This window comes from Cervus canadensis, chromosome 3 (genome assembly GCF_019320065.1).
Source record: "Cervus canadensis isolate Bull #8, Minnesota chromosome 3, ASM1932006v1, whole genome shotgun sequence".
Classification (NCBI taxonomy): domain Eukaryota; kingdom Metazoa; phylum Chordata; class Mammalia; order Artiodactyla; family Cervidae; genus Cervus; species Cervus canadensis.
In genome coordinates, this window is record NC_057388.1 from 88875378 (window position 1) to 88895857 (window position 20480).

Here is a 20480-nt window from a genome sequence, read left to right on the forward strand (position 1 = left end):
TCTCTGTAAGCTACCTAGTCTGGCTAGGTTTAAGTGGGGAAATTCTTTATAATGATGATTTATAATGACATCTTTAAGAAAGTAAAGTAGCAAAATTAAAACTTTAGGCAATTTCATTCTTTAAAAGGGTCTGCCAAATGAAATAAAATTTTTTTTCAAATAAAGAGTCAAATAAGGAAAAATGGGTTACCAGAAAGGTCAAACCAAACACTTCTAGAACAATCCACAACCATGAATAATAGCTTGAAGTGATGTCCTAGTGTGTGGAAGATCAAATTCTTTGGGAGATGAAGCTAGTAAGTTCACTCTCATCTGTATCAGTCAGCAGTCTCCAGAGAAAGAGAACCAATAGGATACATATAACGAAAGAATTATTATGGGATGTGGCTCACATGATCACAGAGACTGAGAAGTCCTATTGCCAACCACATGCAAGCTTGGAGGCCCAGGAAAACCAGTGGTGGAGTCCCAGTCCAGCTCCAAAGGCCCAAGAACCAGAAGCCCCAGTGTTCCAGGGCAGGAGAAGATGGAGGTTCCAGCCCACAAAGAGAGCAAATTTGCCTTTCCTTAGCCTTTTCATTCTGCTCAGGCTCTCAGTGGATGATGCCCACTTGCATTGGTAAGGGTGATCTTCTTTACCGAGCTTACCAACTCAAATGCTAATCTGTTCTGCAAACACCCTCACAGGCTGATAATATAATAGTATTATTTTTGGCTGTGCTGGATCTTCATTGTGGCACGTGGGCTCAGTAGCTGTGGTACTTTGGCTTAGCTGCACACATGGCATGTGGGATCTTAGTTCCCCAACCAGAGATCGAACCACTGTCCTCTGCTTGGAAGGCAGATTCTTAACCAGTGGATGACCAAGTAAGTTCCCAGAGATAACGTTTTACCAGCTATCCGTTAACCAGCTAAACTGACACATAAAATTAATCATCACCCCATCCGAGGCCACACATTACTATTTGAAAGTATACTCAGCCAGTCTAGTAGCATATTCATCGGAAACTTGACAGGCAGCCTCAAGCCCTCAGGTACACTGTTAAACAAGCTGGCACTGAGAGTTCCCTGGTGGCCTAGTGGTTAGGTTCCCGGGCTTGCAATGCCATGGCCTGGGTTCAACCCTAATTGGAGAACTGAGATCCCAGTTGGCGATGTGGTACAACCAAAACAAACTTAAGGCTGGCATTAAGATCCTTACGAGATGATAAGGTTGACAGCATCCCTCTATGTGGCTTTAGAGTCTACATGTTCTGAGCATTTGAAATAATGATCCTTGACTAGTGCACTGAACTCTCCTGACCTCTAAAACACATTTCCAGACAGGTATTTTTACATAACTGAACTCACAATGTTTAAAAATAAAACGACTGTCTTCCCTCCCCACCTGAGCTCTCTACCTTGACTGGGCAGGCCACAAACCTCAAAGCCATTAATGACTCCTCCCGTCTTCTTCACCCCCAGACCAAGGTTGAAGTCACCACTGACATTTCTATCCAAGCACCCATTTTCCCAGTCGTCACATGTCCCTCAGATTCCTGTCTCCCTTAGCGCATGCTCTACACACACCAGGATTGTCTTCCTGAGCACAAACGTCACTTCCCTGCTCAAAAAATTCTTCCATGGCTTCTCTCTTCCCACAGAATTGCCTCAGTATAATATATGAGACTTCAAACTGGCCCAGACTGCATTCTTTCAGCCGTTCTCTTCTACTCAATGCAAAGGTCTTGTCACGGCAGAACACCTGCTCTTTCAGAAACATATGAAATTCTGCTCATCTGTTCAATGTTCCTTCAGCCTCAAATATCCTTTTTTCATTAAGCGTCCACCATGTACAGGGCAGTTTTAAGTGCTGAGATGATAAAACAACATAGACAACGTCCCTGTTCTCATAGAGCCTACATCTCCAACTCATCTTTTAAGGCTCAGCCCAAATCCACACCTTCCCCCAATTTCTCTCCAATTTCATATATTCCATAATGAGAATTAACTTATTTTATACTCTTTTATGTTTATCACTCTTTGTCTTGTGTGACATTTATGTATACATTTATCTTCCAGGTTGGACTTGGAGGGTGGAACTTCTTGAGGGTAGAAACCAGGTGATCATTCACACTTGTGTTATATAAGGGCTTGGACAGTGCCACACACAAGACTTAATGTTTCTTAAATGGCATCAAGTCTATCCCAATTTGCTTCCATTTATAATTTAAAAAAATCCCACAAAGCCAAAAATAGTATGGAACTCTGCCTATTTTAAAGAAGAGTAAAAACCTTTTTTGGTGGGAGGTCTAAATTAAAATTATAATATAAAGACTCAAAAGAAATACCCACATTATTATAATCTGAAACTTAGGCTTGTAGTCCATCTGAATACCTTGTGTTAATGACTCAACACTACTCCTTAAGAAATTGTGACCTAGAGGCTATGAGCTTCTAGTGAGCAGACTTCTACATAGTCACTAGTCAGCAGATGGCTTCCCATCCTAGGCCAGAAGTCTTATTACTAGAACGTTAGAAAGATACCTGTTAACCAACCTCTAAGGGGACATGCAGACTGGAGAATGAACAGTCAAGCCATTCATCAATGCCAAAGGCAAAGGAGTGCCCCTAGAAAAATAATTTGGAAGCAGCCTCTACCAGTCTTACCCACTGATGGAGGCTTGATTTAAGAGCAAAATCAACACTATGCACCCTCTTTTAAAAAAAAAAAAGGATTGAAAAAAATAACAAATTTAAAATCTGACATACATGAAAAAAAAGGGGCTGTCCTTTAGACTAAAGAGATTTGTGCAACCCATTACTTTTTGAATTGGATACTGCTGTGGACAAATCAAACGTAAAGGACATTTTGGGAACAACTGGGAATTTTGTATATGGACTGAGTATTAGATGGTACTAAGGGTTTATTTTGTTGGGTGCAATATATAGAAAAAAAAATTTTTTTTTAAGAGATATAAAGTTTAGCATGGGTGGAGTATTATATTACATACTATGTTCCTAGAATACTTCAGTATAAAAGAAGTGAGTTATAAAACCAACCTACCGCAGCTACTGAAAGAAAATATGACATTTGGCAGAATACCTAGTTTCCTTCATGGTCACTCTCTCGATGGGTAGTCTATTTAGTTGGGGCAGGCCAGGGTCAACTTCTCCACCTTGGAGACAACTCCCCACGGGCAGTGAAAGAGCCCTGGGGAGCCCCACTCAGGGGAGCCTTGCACTGGAAGGCACACAGAGGGGGTCTCTTCTGAAGAGCCTTCCTCCCTTTGGCTTCTCTCATTCTTGTTATTATCAAGTGAAGGAGAAAACCATCAGCTTACCACTCACTATAACACATCAGGAGATCTGGTGATGCAGGGAACAAGTGAAGGGAGAGAACCATGAGCTTACCATTCACTATAACGCATCAGGAGGTCTGGTGATGCAGGGAACAATGTCTTGTCTCTGTTCAGGAATACCTCTGACTAGAATCACAGATAAATTCCAGGCTTTGCAGCCAATCTGAAAACTAAAATTCTGTCTTTATTTACTGCTCCACTGTAGTAGTTTTCTCAGTCTCAGCTTCCTTTATATCAGCCCATTAGACAGGAGGAAAATAGTTCTCCAACTGTAAGAACCTTAACAGATGTTTTATTAACACACACTGACATATTCCTGGGACATGAGTCTTCAAACACTGCCCCGACCTCAGACAAGAAAACCACTCAAGGCCCCTCTGGGGAGTTTTGGAATCACGCACTCCTTTACCAGAACCAGGTTCGGCCTGCCTCTCCTGCACATCCCTATGCTGCAAACAGGCTTCCTCTTGTCAGATGCAGGCGGTGACACACATGTCTTTGCAAGGGCAGGGGCTCCTTGTGATTAAACCAGAATGGAGAAAAACTTAGCTTCAGCTGCTCAAAAAGGAATTTAGGCTTTATTTTTCAAAGCCACTCATTCCACTTCTCTGCAAGAAGGGCTGGGATATCTTCAGGATGAACACAGAGATTCCCACTGCCGGAATATTCGGAATACCTTCCTTGATTTCTCAGAGAGACTCTGTAGATAGAAAAGTTCATTATTAGAGATTAAATTCCTTTATAGAGACAAAGGGTAATAGCTTTAAGGTGTGGTCTATAAATTTCTCCCACAATGATCTAGATATGTATAGGAGTGAATAAAACAAGTTAATTGTATACTGTGCTATACATAAAGTGAAAGTGAGAATCGCTCAGTCATGTCTGACTCTTTGCGACCCCATGCACTGTACAGTCCATGAAAGTCTCTAGGCCAGAATATTGGAGTGGGTAGCCTTTCCCTTCTCCAAGGGATCTTCCCAATCCCGGGGACAAACCCAGGTCTCCCGCATTGAAAGCGGATTCTTTACCAGCTGAGCCACAAGGGAAGCCCAAGAACACTGGAGTGGGTATAGCTAAAAGCCAGACTAAGAATCAAGAAGCTTGAGTCTGCTGTGATACCACGCTAACACGCTCAGAGCCTCCACAGTACGGCTTATGTCCTCCTCCAAGCATTCGTACGTGTCCTCATCTTTGTATGAGAGGATGACACGTGTGACCCGCCATCATGTAGCACCCCACACTGTGCACTGACTTCTCATCTGTGACTGCTGAACTGGCCCTGTGAACAAGGGTTCATAGTCATAAGGTGCCGAGCTGATGTTTATGGAATAATCTAAGGTTGAGGAATGAAACAAAGTTAAATGACTCTGAAGAGTTTAAGCTATGACCTTGGCCTTCTCAGCTTCCTGTTTCAGCCAGCAGAGCTAATAATAGGAAGAATCTCACTGCCACTTGATCATGCCTGCGAAGTGATCTGAGATTCTGAGAAATGGTGTTACAGGGAGACAAAACAGTTCACTGAAAGATAAAAGTTCTCAGGGAAGCGGAACACTTGGTTCTCTTTGCCTTGGAGAGTCACGGAAGAGCACAGGGTCTTGGTGAGAGCACAAACACATCTAACAAGATAACCCACAAAGTTCCCTCCAATGTCTGACAGAAGATGACATTTTCACTGTTTTCTTACCTCTTTGTGGCTGAATGTCTTAATAAAATAAAGCTCTAGGAGGGCAAAGCTTGAACTCTTACTCATGACTGAGGGCAATTTAGTTAATAGAGTGACAAAATTGAAAGAAATTTAAGTTGGAAAACAGTGTAAACTTTTTTTCTAGCTTCAAGATTCTTTACAGGAGAGCCTCTTAAGTTTTATAATTCCCAGTCACACAACAGCTGTGGGGAATCTTATCAGACAAGTTGCCAAAACAGACCTTCAAAGTTCCAGAACTCAGGGCCAGTTATGAGGCCAAATTTTCCCACTACCAAAAAAAAAAAAGCCCTGTGGGGTTCCCAGTTAGCATGACAGTGACAGAGGGGAGTCAATTAGAACTGCCATACATTTTTCATGAGGACCCAGGCAGAGAGAACTCATGTGCAAAGACAGAGCTAATCTCTCCCATTTGAAAGGTGGGCCAAAACATTTGTCTTCAGATAGCTTTACGTATTTTCAAGGTCTTAAACTAGAAAAATGCAGTTTTGTGGTTTTTTTTGGGGCAAAAACTTGGAAAACCATCATCTGCATATTTACTAAGGGTATGAATGTACATTCTTGAGCTTTTAGCATCACAGCAGCTCCCTCTAGTGGAATCCTGTAACCCTACAAAACCATGAATCGGAATGCTTCTGATAAACAGCTGCTGGCAAGTATTATTTTACTTTGTCCTTGGAGGCAGCAGCAGTCAGAAATTTCTATATTTATACCAGGCAGGTGACATGGCAAATTTGGGAATGCGCCAGCAAAGGAAAGCGAATGCGGTTTTCATGATTCCTTAATGCCCACCATCCTCTCACTTCCATCCTTGGCATAGGGCAAACGCTTGAGTTGCTTTCTTAGCTTTCGTGATGGGTTTGCTTTTACCCACAAGTGGAACCAGCAGCAGTCATTCGTGTGATGGCAGCTGAGGGTCAGTGCACAAACCTGGGGCCTCGGAACACAGCAAAGTAACGTGCCCACCATGAGAAATTAAGTTGTGTTCATGGTAGCAGAGTACAGAGCTCCGTCCAGACAGCTAAGTTAACTGGCCAGGGCTCCAAGTCTAAGAGACAGCAACTCAGATGGAAAAAGTAGCTACTCTGCAACACGAGGCTGGAGCAGCAGCCTGTTACCTCTTGCTATTTCTCTATCCCTTTTCTACTTCGAGTCATCTAAGTTGAGAAGACAAAGAATTTATCAAAATTTGGTGGAATGCCAAATGCTAAACTGCAGAAAGAGTGAGCCAGTCCCTTGTCTGTTCTCTAGGATGAACCCAGACTGAGTCCATCTTGACTTATGAAAATTGTGGGCAGGCAGAGTGCTAATTATAGGAACAGCCTCTTCTCCTCATCTCATAAACAGCAAGTGCTGCACATGATCAGGGCAACAGCTTATCTCACCATGGAGTCGGTTTCAGCAGGCTGGTTAGACTGTTTGTGGGCCAAGAGGATGTTCAGCACTGCCTTCCAGCCTGGCTCTGCCGGAGTGCTGACGTCCACCTCAGTGCCACCATTCTCCCTGGTTTCTTTACCGAGTGTGATATTCACCCAAGGGCACCAGTCTCTATGCTGAGACGTGGGATCAAAGAAGCTTCGGGAAGAGGCATCCTGAGGAAGGAGTCAGAGCAGTCAGTGTTAATGAAGGCAGACACTGTGTAAGTTCAGGGAGGCTCTGCTCTAAGTCGTAAAATTCAGAATCTCACAATGTTCACATTTCTAGTTTTATGTTCTCCTTTAAACTCTGCCCATCTACTTCCCTCTCATTTTAAAAATTCCTTCACTCCCTTTATGTTAAACCACAACTTATCAGGTCTGTTCCCCTTTCTCACTACTGCCCCTTGGGCTAGACAAATTTATCATGTCTCCAGTAGCCATCCCAAAGAAACAAAAGGCAAAACCCTTAATTTTTTTCCCTTCAAGTCACCCAACTGTCCCATCTTTAAACTTATTCCTACAGCCTCCTACAGCTGCAGGACCAGGCTCGGCTCACGCCTGCTTCTCCATGCTGTATACACAGTGAGAGCTCGCATGCTGCCATGCTCAGGGACCTCCAAGCACGCAGGTGGGCTCACCAAGCTGCTGGAAGAGCAGAGGCGAGCCCGTTTGGCTTTTCGAAGAGGACTAGATGGCACTTCCAGGCCGGCGCTTTCTCCTGTTCCCATGCTGCGGGTCACTGGGCGGGTTCTGGTGGCGGGGCTAGCGGCCTCCGGCTCGGGACGGTCCACAGGACTGGATGAGTCCCCACTCCGAGTTCTAGAGATGATGGGACCTGGGCTCTTTTCAGCCTGAAGGAAAAGGGAGATGTTGAACAATGACATTAATGACTATGGTCACGAGAAATATTTCCAGAAGTATGTGAAAGCTAATATTTTATTTATTGATTTTTAACATTTTAAAAAGTATAAAAATTTAGTTTCTGAACTGTGTAACTGAACTCTTCAAAGAATAATATTTGTATGGAAATCAAAGAATGATTTCCATACAAAATAATGAATTTAGCATCTCCACTGCAACTAGTGAATAAAACCATTCCATGGTATTCTGATCAATTAACCTAAACTAATTTCCAATTTTTCACCAACATTTTTGGTAAGAATGATGTTTTTAAAAAGTCCACCCCAAACAAGCCAAAGGAATCTATACCTGCTCTGAGCCTGGGGAAAAGATGGTATCCTGGCTCCGAGTCACCATCCTGCGAGGAGACTCAGGCACCAGAGGGGAGCGCTCTGGCCGGCCCTCAGAGCCCGGGACAGGGGAGCTGGTCAGGCCCAAGGAAGCGTCCAGGTCAGTCATGGACGACTCGATCTGCTGAAAGCCCCAGAGCCCCACCTTCCTCATACACTGTGAACAAGTTATCAGGGAGAGCTGCATGGGTTCCAACAAAGAACTAGGTAAGAAAAGAAAAGAGAGTGGGTTTTCTCAGAAGGTAATACTGCCAAGGGACTAAACATAATGATTTGTGAGTATGCTTAATCTCATCAAACAAATCTCTGGGCAGTTCAATGGCCTGCGGACCACCTCCTCTCAGGGCCCCTGTCCTCCAATCTCAGGACCTAACTTCATCATCTCTTACAAATTTCCTATAGAAAGATCTAGGGGTCTTAGTGTGCCATCTATGGCAAGATTATTTCACAGGTGAAAATGTTAAGTCACTCAGTTGTATCCGACTCTCTGTAATGCCATGGATTGTAACCTGCCAGGCTCCTCTGTCCACGGGATTCTCCAGGCAAGAATACCGGAGTGGGTAGGCATTCCCTTCTCCAGGGGCTCTTCCCGACCCAGGGATCAAATCCAGATCTCCTGTGTTACAGGCAGATTCTTTACTGTCTGAACCACCAGGGAAGCCCCATTTTAAAGGTATGTTTTATAAATTTCTCATGTCCCTTCTAAAAGTTTTTCCCTATAAGAGAAGAATAGTCCTTAATGTACCAAGGAAAGCATATTTAAAGTAAATCAAAATTAGTCTGACAGTCTTCTGTCTCAGAAGGATTCTGTGCCAAACTGAGCAGCTGGAATGGAAACACCAAGCTGGGGCCTAGAGGATTCAGCTGGTGCTTCCTTGGTAGATTTCATCAGTTAAACTGATTTTTCCTTTCTAAAACTAGAAAGGAGCTTCACTGTTTACAGGAACACAAATTTCCTACTGGGAAGTGACAGTAAAAGAAACAAAGTTTAGGTGTGTTCACAAATTCCTGAGTTCTAATTCTGGTTTTGTTGCTAATTCTTACTATCCCTCTTCCACCCACTTAGGTTTTCTCTGTCACTGCCTTTCTCACACAAACACCATGTGATCTACAAATGCTAAGAGTAACTGATATACATGGAAAGGGAGGCCTGGCGTGCTGCGATTCATGGGGTTGCAAAGAGTCGGACACGACTGAGTGACTGAACTGATAAGTGTCATCACGGTTTATGTCCCCAGGCACATTCGCTAACCTACACGCCCAGCCACACACGGAAAGAATACAGGCAGTGACATGCACTTGGATGTCTGAGCCTAATTTGGTTGCAGTTTTTCTCTCATCAGTCCGGTGATCAAGTTCATCTTCAAGCAGGTGCAGGAGAAGACTGATCTTGTCTTCTGTCAAGCACTACAAAGGAACCAATATGAAAGACTTACACAAATATCAACCACCATGAACAGAAGCCATAGATAATGATGCATCTAGATGGTACAAGGCAAAAATCATGGAAAAAATGATAAACACAAAGACAATTCTCTTCACTCAAGACTTATTTCTAGCAGAGGCTAAGGTATCCATAAGCACTTCCTGACCTGCCCAGGATCTGCTATGAGAAAGGGAACAGTTTTCCTGGAACTACATCATCTTTTCTTAGTACCAACTTGCTTTCAAATCACCAACTCCGTATTTTCTCTGAAATCTGTAAACTTCAAAACCAAATGATGACTACCACTTATATCTTATATCTTGCCCTGACACTGAATTTACTTTATTTTTGGATGTGCTGGGTCTTCGTTGCTGCCTGGGCTTCTCTCTAGTTGCAGTGTGCAGGCTGCTCACTGCGGTGGCTTCTCTTGTTGTGGAGCACGGGCTCCATGGTGTGTGGGCTTCAATCGTTAAGGCACGTGGGCTCACTATAGTTGTGGCTCCTGGGCTCTACAGCACAGGCTCAATAGTTGTGGCACATGAGCTTAACTATCGCACGTCATGTGGGATCTTCCTGGACCAGGGATCAAACCTGTGTCCCTTGCATTAGCAGGTGGATTCTTTCTCTCTGAACCACCAAGGAAGCCCTGAATTTACTTTTGACACAACAAAAGAGCTTGCCAGAATCTTCACTTTTGTTCTAAGAATAATACAGAACCATGACAGGGTGAAGAAAACTTGCCTTGGCTAGGGACAAGTAGACATTTATAACAGGCATCAGATGTTAATAGTCTGATGCTAAAATACACAATAGCTTCTCAATTGAAGAAGCAAAACAATAGCTTCTATTTCCTATAGTTTAAGTCTGTCTTAAAAATGGTATGCTATAAGCCATATGAAGCCACATTTCAGTATCTTCTGTTAAGTATTTAAGTAACAAATTGAGATAAAATTGAATTTATGCCACTTAGAGCATCATATCTAAAAGTGTAAATAGAACTCATTTATTTAAACCCTCGAGTCACCTTTCCAGTAGAGATTGGAAAAGGTCAGTTGAGAGACAAACAAGTAGTTCTCTTTTAGCTATCTTCATCCTCTGGTCATTAAAAGAAATGCTTCATGCTGGTGACAACTGAAGGCCACTGTATGCTAGCCAGGAAAAACTCACCATAGTTTTTATGTCCTCTGGCCTCAAGGAAGGAAGCTGGAGGTCCAAGTGACAAAGGCTTTGAAAACGATCTAGGAATTCACTAACAAGAACAGTGGGCTCATCCAATGGCAACATCCCAAATCGATCTGTGGAAATAATAAACTGAAGATGATATTGGTGCAAATTATTTTAAAAAAGAAAGCATGTATAGAGCAGCAGGGGAAATGTAAAACTGATGATATTTGATAATATTAAGAAATTAACTTTTTTTTTTGGATAGGGCTGTGATGATATTTTTGTGATTGTTTTATTTTTTGGCTGCACTGTGGGGCATGCGGGATCTTAGTTCCCTGACCAGGGATTGAACCCGTACCCCCTGCATTGGGAGCATGGAGTCTTAACCACTGGACCACCAGGGTAGTCCCTGCGATTATATTTAGAAAGCAGAGTCTCAGGAACGGTTTCTCAGAAGCAGTCAGGTCTTAGCTGAACTGGAAAGACCAACAACAGTGTGTAAAAGTAAAGCCCTAAGGGACAGCATATGTGGGGAATTCTAAATAGTTTCTCAGACTTGGAACACACTATTCCTGTGGGGAGCCGAATCAAAGAGAAGGTTAAAGTATAGACAGCAGTCAGGCCATAATTAATGTATGTTGATGAGAAACTACTGGAAGATTTTTTTTAAAGGAAAAATACAGAATATATGCACTAGTTTAGAGAATAAGGGGTCAGCCTGGATGCAAAGAAATAAGCTTAGCAGACAGTGGGGTGATCTGAAGTAGTAATCCCTCTAAGATATCAGTGGCACAAGGATGGCGAGAAGCAGCATCCATGTGGAAGTAAGGAAAATGAACAGAGGCCTGTGGGACCCTGTGGGATCAAGCACACCAACAGCTGCATAATGGGAGACCCGGAAGAGAGGGAAAGGGGCAGAAACAATATTTGAAGAAATATGATCTGAAAACTTTCCAAATTTGATTAAAAACATTAATCTGTACATCCAAAAGCTCAAAATCTGTGTAAGCAGAGAAACAGCCACTATGCTAGAGTAAGTAGGAAGTGTACCAAGAATGAAACCTTGATTAACACCTGTGATGACACGTAATTTGGTGAAAACGGTGTTCAAATTACAGTCACACACAACAAGAATGTAGAAAGAGGGTCTGACAGGAGGTTCTAAAATGAATAAGCCAGTGTTCCCAAAGGGAGAACCAACTAGATAAACACTATTCCTCAGCTCTTGGATTAAAATTTTAGATGGTTCTACCAATTATAAAGCTTCAAGCCTGCTACATGTGACAACATGGACTAATTTCAAAAAAGCTGACTCCCCCTATGAAGGATAGGTTGTAGAAAATATACAGAATGATAACATTTATAGAAAATTCAAAACAAATAAGTAGTACCAGCTATACTGCCTCTCAGTTCAGTTCAGTCACTCAGTCGTGTCCGACTCTTTGCGACCCCATGAACCACAGAATGCCAGGCCTCCCTGTCCATCACCAACTCCCGGAGTCCACCCAAACCCATGTCCATCTAGTCGATGATGCCATACTTGAAAATGTTGTAGATACAGAAACCATGTAAACAAATCATGGTCACTAAATTCATGATAGTAGTTACTGCAGGACAGGGAGGCAGGGAATGAGACTGGGGAGGACTACACAGCTGTTACCTGTAATTCTTCCTCATTAACAGAAAGAATGCAAGGTGGGTGTTTACAAGGGTAGCAAAATGTTAGTAATTGGTGAGGCTGGGTGGTATATACAGAGATGCTTCTTATATTACTATTTACATTTTTTTTATACTTGAAACACTAAAATTTTAGAAATTACTTAAAAAGTTAAAAATAAAACAGAGACACGTTCTATGGGTCCAGAGTTTTGTCTCTGGTCTTGGTGAGCGCCCCAGAAGGCTCTGCTCTTGAGGCTTTACTCAACAATATGCCTCCGAGACCAGCAAAATATAAACAAGTACCACCTGAGACTACATTTTAGGCTCCCTTGTTCTGAAGAGCTTTGTGCACACATGAGTGGTTTCTGATTCGAGAGAAAGGGCATACTGCCACAGCTCTTCTAAGGGAAGTTCAAGAGGAGCCTGCACCTGGCCTCTCCAGACTCCTTAAGACGGGGGAGTCCTTGGCTGTGATATCCTTTGTTGTTGTTGTTTGGTCACTAAGTCATGTCCGACTCTTTTGTGACCCATGGACTGCAGCCTGCCAGGTTCCTCTGTTCATGGGATTTTTCCAGGCAAGAGTATGGGAGTGAGTTGCCATTTCCTCCTCCAGGGGATCTTCCCGACCTGGGGCTCACCTCTGGAATCGCCTGTATGCAGGTGGGTTCTTTACCGCTGGACCACCTGGGAAGCCCCTGGGATACCTTCACTTCAGTGCTACTGCTATGTTGTGCTGCTTGACTGTCATAAACTGTAGATTTGTGATCACTCTCATGTGCAGTCCTGTGAGTCTTCCTTAGCAACTGACCCTGTTTAACTGCCACCATTAACGCCATTAGTGTACCAGGAAGCCTGGGCAGCACATGGGGCTGGTGTGCTACGGTGACAAAGGCAGAGAGTTTGAAATCAGATAAAACTAGTGGCTGATAAAACTAGATATATAAAACTACATAAAACTATGGCTCCTCACTAGTTGGTTTTAAGATATCTGATTCTCAGTTTCCTTATCTAAGAATCAGATTGATAATATTTACCTCCCAGGGCCCCTGCAAGGATTAAACAGGATTATGTATGCATGGTTTAATCTCTGTCATGTCAAATGCATTTAATAAAATAATGACATAAGAATAAATTAATGTCAGTTCTTCTTGTAAAGCACAAATAGAAAGGAGGAGAAAGAAACTTCAAAAACTAGATTTATACAAAGAAATAGACAATACTAAAATGCAATGACCAAAGAGATGATAATTGGGAAATGTTGGGAATAAGTACCTGGAGAGGGGCTGTCTGGCCAGAAACAGAACTTCTCATGGGCAGTACATAAGGCTTTCTTCAGCTCAGCACATCGTTCCTGATCTGAAACTCACAGAGGTAACAATGCCTTAAAAAACACTATCACAATTCTGTTCTGTACATCTGTGTCTCTTTTTCTGTTTTGCATATAGGGTTATCATTACCATCTTTCTAAATTCCATATATGTGTGTTAGTATACTGTAATGGTCTTTATCTTTCTGGCTTACTTCACTTTGTATAATGGGCTCCAGTTTCATCCATCTCATTAGAACTGAAAATGAATTCTTTTTAATGGCTGAGTAATATTCCATGGTGTATATGTACCACAGCTTCCTTATCCATTCATCTGCTGATGGGCATCTAGGCTGCTTCCATGTCCTGGCTATTATAAATAGTGCTGCAATTTTGGACTCTGTGGGAAAAGGCGAGGGTGGGATGTTTCGAGAGAAGAGCATTGAAACATGTATATTATCCAGGGTGAAACAGATCACCAGCCCAGGCTGGATGCATGAGACAAGTGCTCGGGCCTGGTGCACTGGGAAGACCCAGAGGAATCGGGTGGAGATGGAGGTGGGATGGGGGATCGGGATGGGGAATACATGTAAATCCATGGCTGATTCATGTCAATGTATGACAAAAACCACTACAATATTGTAAAGTAATTAGCCTCCAACTAATAAAAATAAATGAAAAAATAAATAAATAAAAAAACACTATCACAGATTCAAAATCCAATGGCCAAGAGCCTTTAAGAGTATAGATACAACTAAAAATAAAAATAACTAAGGCAATTTTTAAAGATATGAAATATTAGTAACTGCATCATCTTAATATTTGTCACAAGTTTTAAATCAAGATTCTAAGACCAGTTAACAAGGAGCTATTATGTATCTTTATAAGGCAGAGCATTCCAAAATGTGAGCCTTCATTAATGCCCTGTGTTTCTTAGCCTAAAGTATAAATTTCAGAATCCTAATATAAACATACTGCTGTTAGTTTCCCAGAATGCATAAAGACAGGTTCACTCTAAAGTAGCTGAGCTTTAAAAAAAAAAAAAGTAATGACTGAAGCTAATAATTAGGGTGAAGAAAATCACAAATTTACCTTGTTATAATATAGAAGGACACATTCTTGATCAAACACAAGTTGCTAGTATTTTCAAAAAAGCTAGCATAGATATCTTTTGAACTTGGAGAAAAATGTAATTTGTACTTTACACTTACATCTGTCAAAATCAAAAGCTGGTTGTAAAGTGGCACAGAGGAAAGCCTGACAGCTGGAGCACTTCAGCATATCACACTCAACTGTGACCCAGCCGTATTTTGCACAGACCAAGGGAGACAGCTCAGAGGGCTTGCCTGCCCATTTCAGAGAGTATTCATGTTAAGAAAAACATGAGTACATTAAAATGAACAAGTCAGAAATGAAAACTTTAATTCACTCTTAGTATATTTAGGAATGTATATTTAGGAATAAACACATTCAGAGGAAAAGCTATGGGAAGCCCTATATATTTTATATGCTTAAAATGTTTTTTATTATTATCAGTTGTGTGATGGAGTAGAGAAGCCATTCTATTTTGCTTAATATGAAATACTAGGGACTGCCTTGGTGGTCCAGTGTTGGGGAGTCCACCTGCCAATGATGGGGACACAGGTTTGACCCCTAGTCCAAGAAGATCCCACATGTTACAGAGCAACTAAGCCCGAGGTCCACAACTACTGAAGCCAGAGTACCCTAGAACCCATGCCCTGCAACGGAAGCCACCACAATGATAAGCCCGTGCACTGTAACGAAGAGTAGCCCCTGCTTGCTACAACTAGAGAAAGCCTGCATACAGCAACAAAGACCCAGTGCAGCCATAAATAAATAAATTAAAATAAAAAAATTCTAAGGATTTGAAAACACTAGTGAAATACCTGGATTTGCCTGAGCAACAAGGGATGGTGAAGGTCAAACAACAGAAATATTTATCGCTCATCTGTGCTGCCCTACTTTTACCTTCTGAAGAATAAAGTCAGTAAAATTAAAAATATTCATTATTCATCCCTGCCCTAAATTTGACTGTTATATACTAATGTGTGTAGGTGGTATGTGTGTTTTAAATAGGCTGAGAGCATTAAGAGCATCTACAAGTATAAAATAAAAAACATTTATTGATCTTTAACATTCAACACTTGTTTTTTTCTGTTTACCTATAGAGCTCTTGTTTTATAGAGCACACATACAAAAAAAGAATAAAACATGAAAGTTGCAGAAAAGTTCTGTATTTTATAAGGGATATTGGAATTTGAAAACATTTTAATAGCAGCAAAAGGACTGAAGGCTAGAAATAGAATCTAAAAAAAAAAGAAATAGAATCTAGATATAAATGTTAAAGGAGTTTGGATTCTGTAGACTAAAAGAAGGAAACAACAAAATTCTGTAAAGCAATTATCCTTCAATTAAAAACTAAATAAATTTTTTAAAAAGAGAATCACTTACCTAGCTTAGGTCAAATAAATAATTATCATATCAAAGTGGCAATCAAATTAAATTCACTGAGAACAAAAAATAACAAAATGAAATAATTTTTAAATGCTGTATCAATATTAGGAATTAATTCAAGGAACAGCAGTACAAGGATGGTTAAAATACTTTCTCCTTCCTGAACAATTTAGTCCTAAAGCCACCAGGTGGTGCATGGCAGAGGAATAAGCCAGAAGGGTGAGGGAGACAGCTCAGGGCAAGGCATCAAAGTGAGGGAGTCCACATAAAAAGTTGGAGCACCTTGGGGTGCTGTAGCCAAGTGAGGTGTAAAGAGTATCTACACGGGCCTCCCACTCACCAAATCAGGGGCAACTGGAATTTCAAAATATAATACTAATGGATTAAAATCCATTGAATAAAAAAGGAAATCAGGAGACCAAGCTACTACAAACAAATAGGTTATATAAAGTTTGATGAGGAATTATATTTACATAGTTTCAAAGAACATTCCCACCAAACAGCTTAATTACAAAGGACGCTATTTTACAACAGTAAACACCGACAGACACCCACTTAATCAACTGATCAAAATGATCATCCGGGTAAAGGGGCATATCAAAAGCATGTGCCACCTGACAGGACGCAATGAGAACACAGCATCACAACTTGCATCTCATCATAACCAAACATCAGATAAATGCAAACTGAGATACGCTCTATAAAATAACTGGCCTATCATTTTCAAAAGTATCAAGGTCATGAAATTCAAAGAAAAAGTGAAGATTTTAATGATGACAATTGATGGAATTATTATGATGTAAGGGTTAGATGGTAGTAATTTATTATGTGAATTTCCCAATTTTGATGATTTCATTGTGGTTATGTAAAAGAAAGTCATTGTTTGTGGGGAATATTTGGGGGTCATGAGGTGTCACTTTGGCAACTTACTTTCAAGTACTCAAAAGAAGGTTCTATGTAACCTGTACAACTTTTCTATTAAGTCTGTAATTGCTTTTAAATTAAAAACACTCTAGCAAATAGAAAACGGCAAAAGTGATGCGATGTTGCTTGAGACTAGGTTATAAAAATAATCTAGCTTCTATCTTGCTCTCTCTTGCTTGCTCACTCTGACTGAAGTCTGCTGCCATGTTGTGAACTATCCCTGTGAGAGCCCCATGTAGCTCCAGTCAAAAGCCATTAAGGAACTGAAACCCTCAGTCCAATAGCCATGAGGAAATTAATCTTGCCAACAACCAGGTGAGTGAGCTTAGAAGTAGATCCTTTACTAGTCTAGCCCTGGCCAACACTTTGATGACAGTCTGAGAGAGGCCTTGAACCATACGACTTAACTAAGCTGTGCCTAGATTGCTGATCCACAGAAAACGTGAGATAATAAGTGTTTGTAGTTTTAAGCTACTAAGTCTGAGGATAATTTGTTGTGCAACCATGGATAACTTACAGAGGAAAATCTTGAAAGAGACAGGAAATGTACTATAGTCTAAAATAACATTAGGTTTGAGCGCTAAGAGCCTTACACCATAATTTCGGTTCTACCAGTTACTAACAAGTTGACCCTGGGTAAATCAAATAATCTACCTGAACTGTTTCCTTTTTGCAAAATGAGACTAAGAATACTTATTTTCATATGTTTAAGATGAAGCTCAAATGTGATAATAAACATGAAAACACTATAAACAACGTCAGTTATTATTCCTTTTTCTCACAGGCTCTTAGTTTTCTCTTCTGTGGAAAAAAAAAAGATTAGAAGTCAAATGTCCCTTAATATTTTATGATGCTAATTTTCCTAAAAAAATTCTTATCAAGTTTAATTCTAAAAATTAAAACATCAGAGTAACTGGTGTTATTCCTGGAAAAAAAAAACAATTCAGCAGCATGAGAACATGCAACTCACATTAACCTAAAAGGATATAGAATATGTTTCCACTCTGCTAAAGAAGGCTTCTTTGCTTGTAGATTCCAACGGAGGTTCTTCTGCTTGGGGTGATCCATTAACTGACTGGAATGTGGCAGATGTGTCCTTCCTAAAATAAAGTGGCAGAAGTACTGGTAATCCTTTCAAGGCATCACTTTGCCTAAACATTTTGTATCTGGCATCTCTGTACCTCATAATATCAATCATACCACTCTAGATTTTAAACTTTCTAAATTTCACTTCTCTACTTAACATTTTCAGTAGTTTCACAGAATCCAAATTCTTCAGTCTGGCATTTAAATCTCTTTACAGTTTGGCCACAACTAAGTTTCAAGCAATTTCTACTTCCACCATGCTCTGCTAATCCTGTACTAGTAAACTGTTTTACCTCACTCTCTGGTCTCTGACAGCACTTTGCATAACTTTTGTAAACACAAAACAAGACTTAAGGCTTCTATCCCTTATACAACTTGAACCACCTTATAAATTCAACTCTTTTAACAGCAGAAAATAAGTTTTTATATTTCTACATAGATTGATACGTGATACCCACTTTTCCCCCAAAGGAACTAATTTGAAAATTTAAATCTAAGATTTTTAGGCTATTTCATTTAAAAATTCAAGGGAAAAAAACACAGCAAAACAATTATTTTATATCCAATGAAAGGCACTTCAACAGAGCCTGGATAGGGTAAAGGGAGGAACTGCGTTAGACAAAAGTAATTTTAATAAAAGTAAAATTACATCAGGGCTTCCCTGGTGGCTCAGCTGGTAAAGAATCCGCCTGCAATGTGGGAGACCTGGGTTTGACCCCTGGGTTGGGAAGATATCCTGGAGAAGGGAACTGCTACCCACTCCAATATTCCAGCCTGGATAATTCCATGGACTGTATAGTCCATGGGGTCGCAAAGAGTCGGGCACGACTGAGCGACTTTCACTTTCAAGATTACATCAATTATTATAAGTCAAAGTAATTTATTCTAACAATCCTTCTGAGAGTCACAGAGAGCCTCAGGGAGGTTGTATCTTGGAAAAAATTCAGAGGATTCAAAAATTTGGATAGAAAAGTGACATTTCTTTTAGTAACTTCTAACTGAAATGCAGCACTTCTTTCCATTATGAATGAAGATAATTTAAAAAAACCACAGTAGCATCAGCAGTACCTGTAAACTTGTCACCATGCAACTCACGGATATTTTGTCACATTATGGTTACTGCGTATGTACCGTTTATGCTTAGCACTACTTCAAAATTACAGTAGACAACATATCTACTACTAAATAATTAAGCGTTTTACTAATGAAGAGTTTTACTGCATCACTTCTTTAATCTTTTACTTCCTGATAAACTGCATTCCAACTTAAGTGGTATCCTTTATAATCCTATGCATTTTACTTCATGCATTTAAAAATATAACTTTCTGAGGTGTTCATAAACTTTACAAGGCCTCCAAAAGTGTCTAGGACTTTAAAAAGGTTAAGAAGTCCAACCAAGAGAAATCGGGTGCGCATTTCCAGTTAGCAGTCCTCTTTTCCTCCCGCCCCGGTTATTAAAAAAAAAAAGTCTGCCTTAAGACAAAATTGCGCCCGCGGTGTGGGATCCAGTATCTCCTGAGTAGAAGATTAAAGGCGACAAGGCGAAGTAATCCCAGTCTCTTCAAGATCCCGGGTCGAAGCCACCCCCACCGCCTGAGTTACAGACCCAGGTATCCCCTCTGGTCCGAGTCCCCTAAACCCTCTTCAATTTGCCGTCGCCAGACGCAGCCTGCACTCACGCTTCGGCGCCGGCGCCTCCCTCTTCCGGGGCAATTCCCTCATCTATCAGCTGCCGGACTTTTTGGGGAGTCCCTTCTGGAGAGCGAACAACCGCACTCCAATTCTTTTCGACCCCCGAGGCAAAGGCTGTCCCCTCACTGGGCGCCGCCATCTTGGTCCGTTTCCGAGTTACTTCCCCGCGGGTGTGAAGGCTCAAGAACTTCCGTTCTGGGCGATTAAGATCTTTCTTTGGCTTCCCGCTTGTTAGCCCGAGAGACCTGTGGGGTCTCGCCGCGGGGCCCAGCGCTTCTTGGCCTCGTTAGAAGGAAGCAAATTCTCGTTTTAGAGCGAGTTAGGGACTTCTCAGGAGGTCCAGTGGTTAGGACTCCGCGTTTCCATCGAAGGGGGCGGGTTCAGATCCCGTAGTCGCGGGAACTAAGATCCCGCGTGATGTGCAGCGTGGCCCAAAACAAAAAAACTCGCGGGAGGGCTCTGGTTAAACACCAAGTTTAGTCGTTTCTTTTATGTACGAGCATACCTGGGTTGATAGGTTTTTAGAGCGCTACCTCCAAGTTCAGCAGGGGTGAGGTGCTCAATTTAGTCTTAAGGTAATTAACTGATAAGGTTTAAAAGTTTTAACTCATAGGTTTAAAAAGGTTTAACTGAAGGTTTAAAAGATTTAACTCAAAAGGTTTAAAGTTGTATATTTTTACATGTGACAGAATGGCGACTTGAGAGTAAATAATTTCGAATCCTTCTTAGAAACAGTGTTATGGGTGGATTTAGAAATTTCTAGCATTTGCCGTCATTGAACACATTCTTCTCTGCTTTGTCCAAAAATTATTTAATGAGGGTGATCTACTGACGGTGTCCTCAGCGCTGGCAATGACAGCAGTGAATAAAGGAGACATAGTTCAAAATTAGTGGAGTTAGACATTAAAAAAAATAAAAAGTTTTCATGAACTTTTGAAATTAAAAGTGCTTCAAAGAAATACCAAGGGTATAAAGGACCTAATTCAGTCTGCAGATTCTCCTGAGAGCATCAGTGCCGGAATTAAAATAGATGAGAT

At 41.1% G+C, this 20480-nt stretch overlaps 1 protein-coding gene across 2 annotated transcripts; it reads right to left on the bottom strand.

Annotated features, from left to right (window-relative positions):
* Positions 1-3611: 3611 nt before the first annotated feature.
* ZC3HC1 (zinc finger C3HC-type containing 1) lies at positions 3612-19864 on the bottom strand. Of its 2 annotated transcripts, none has more exons than XM_043463711.1 (10): positions 19431-19864; positions 17654-17765; positions 14478-14628; positions 13233-13316; positions 10305-10432; positions 8964-9118; positions 7671-7914; positions 7100-7312; positions 6429-6635; positions 3612-4041 (listed from the first exon to the last, which is right to left on the bottom strand). In XM_043463711.1, exons 1-10 carry the CDS (start codon positions 19580-19582, stop codon positions 3973-3975), a joined length of 1515 nt encoding a protein of 504 aa, XP_043319646.1. In that variant the 5' UTR covers positions 19583-19864; the 3' UTR covers positions 3612-3972. The 2 variants fall into 2 exon arrangements, with proteins under 2 accessions (XP_043319646.1, XP_043319645.1); XM_043463710.1 differs by having other exon boundaries at positions 13233-13322; positions 19431-19826.
* Positions 19865-20480: the final 616 nt, after the last annotated feature.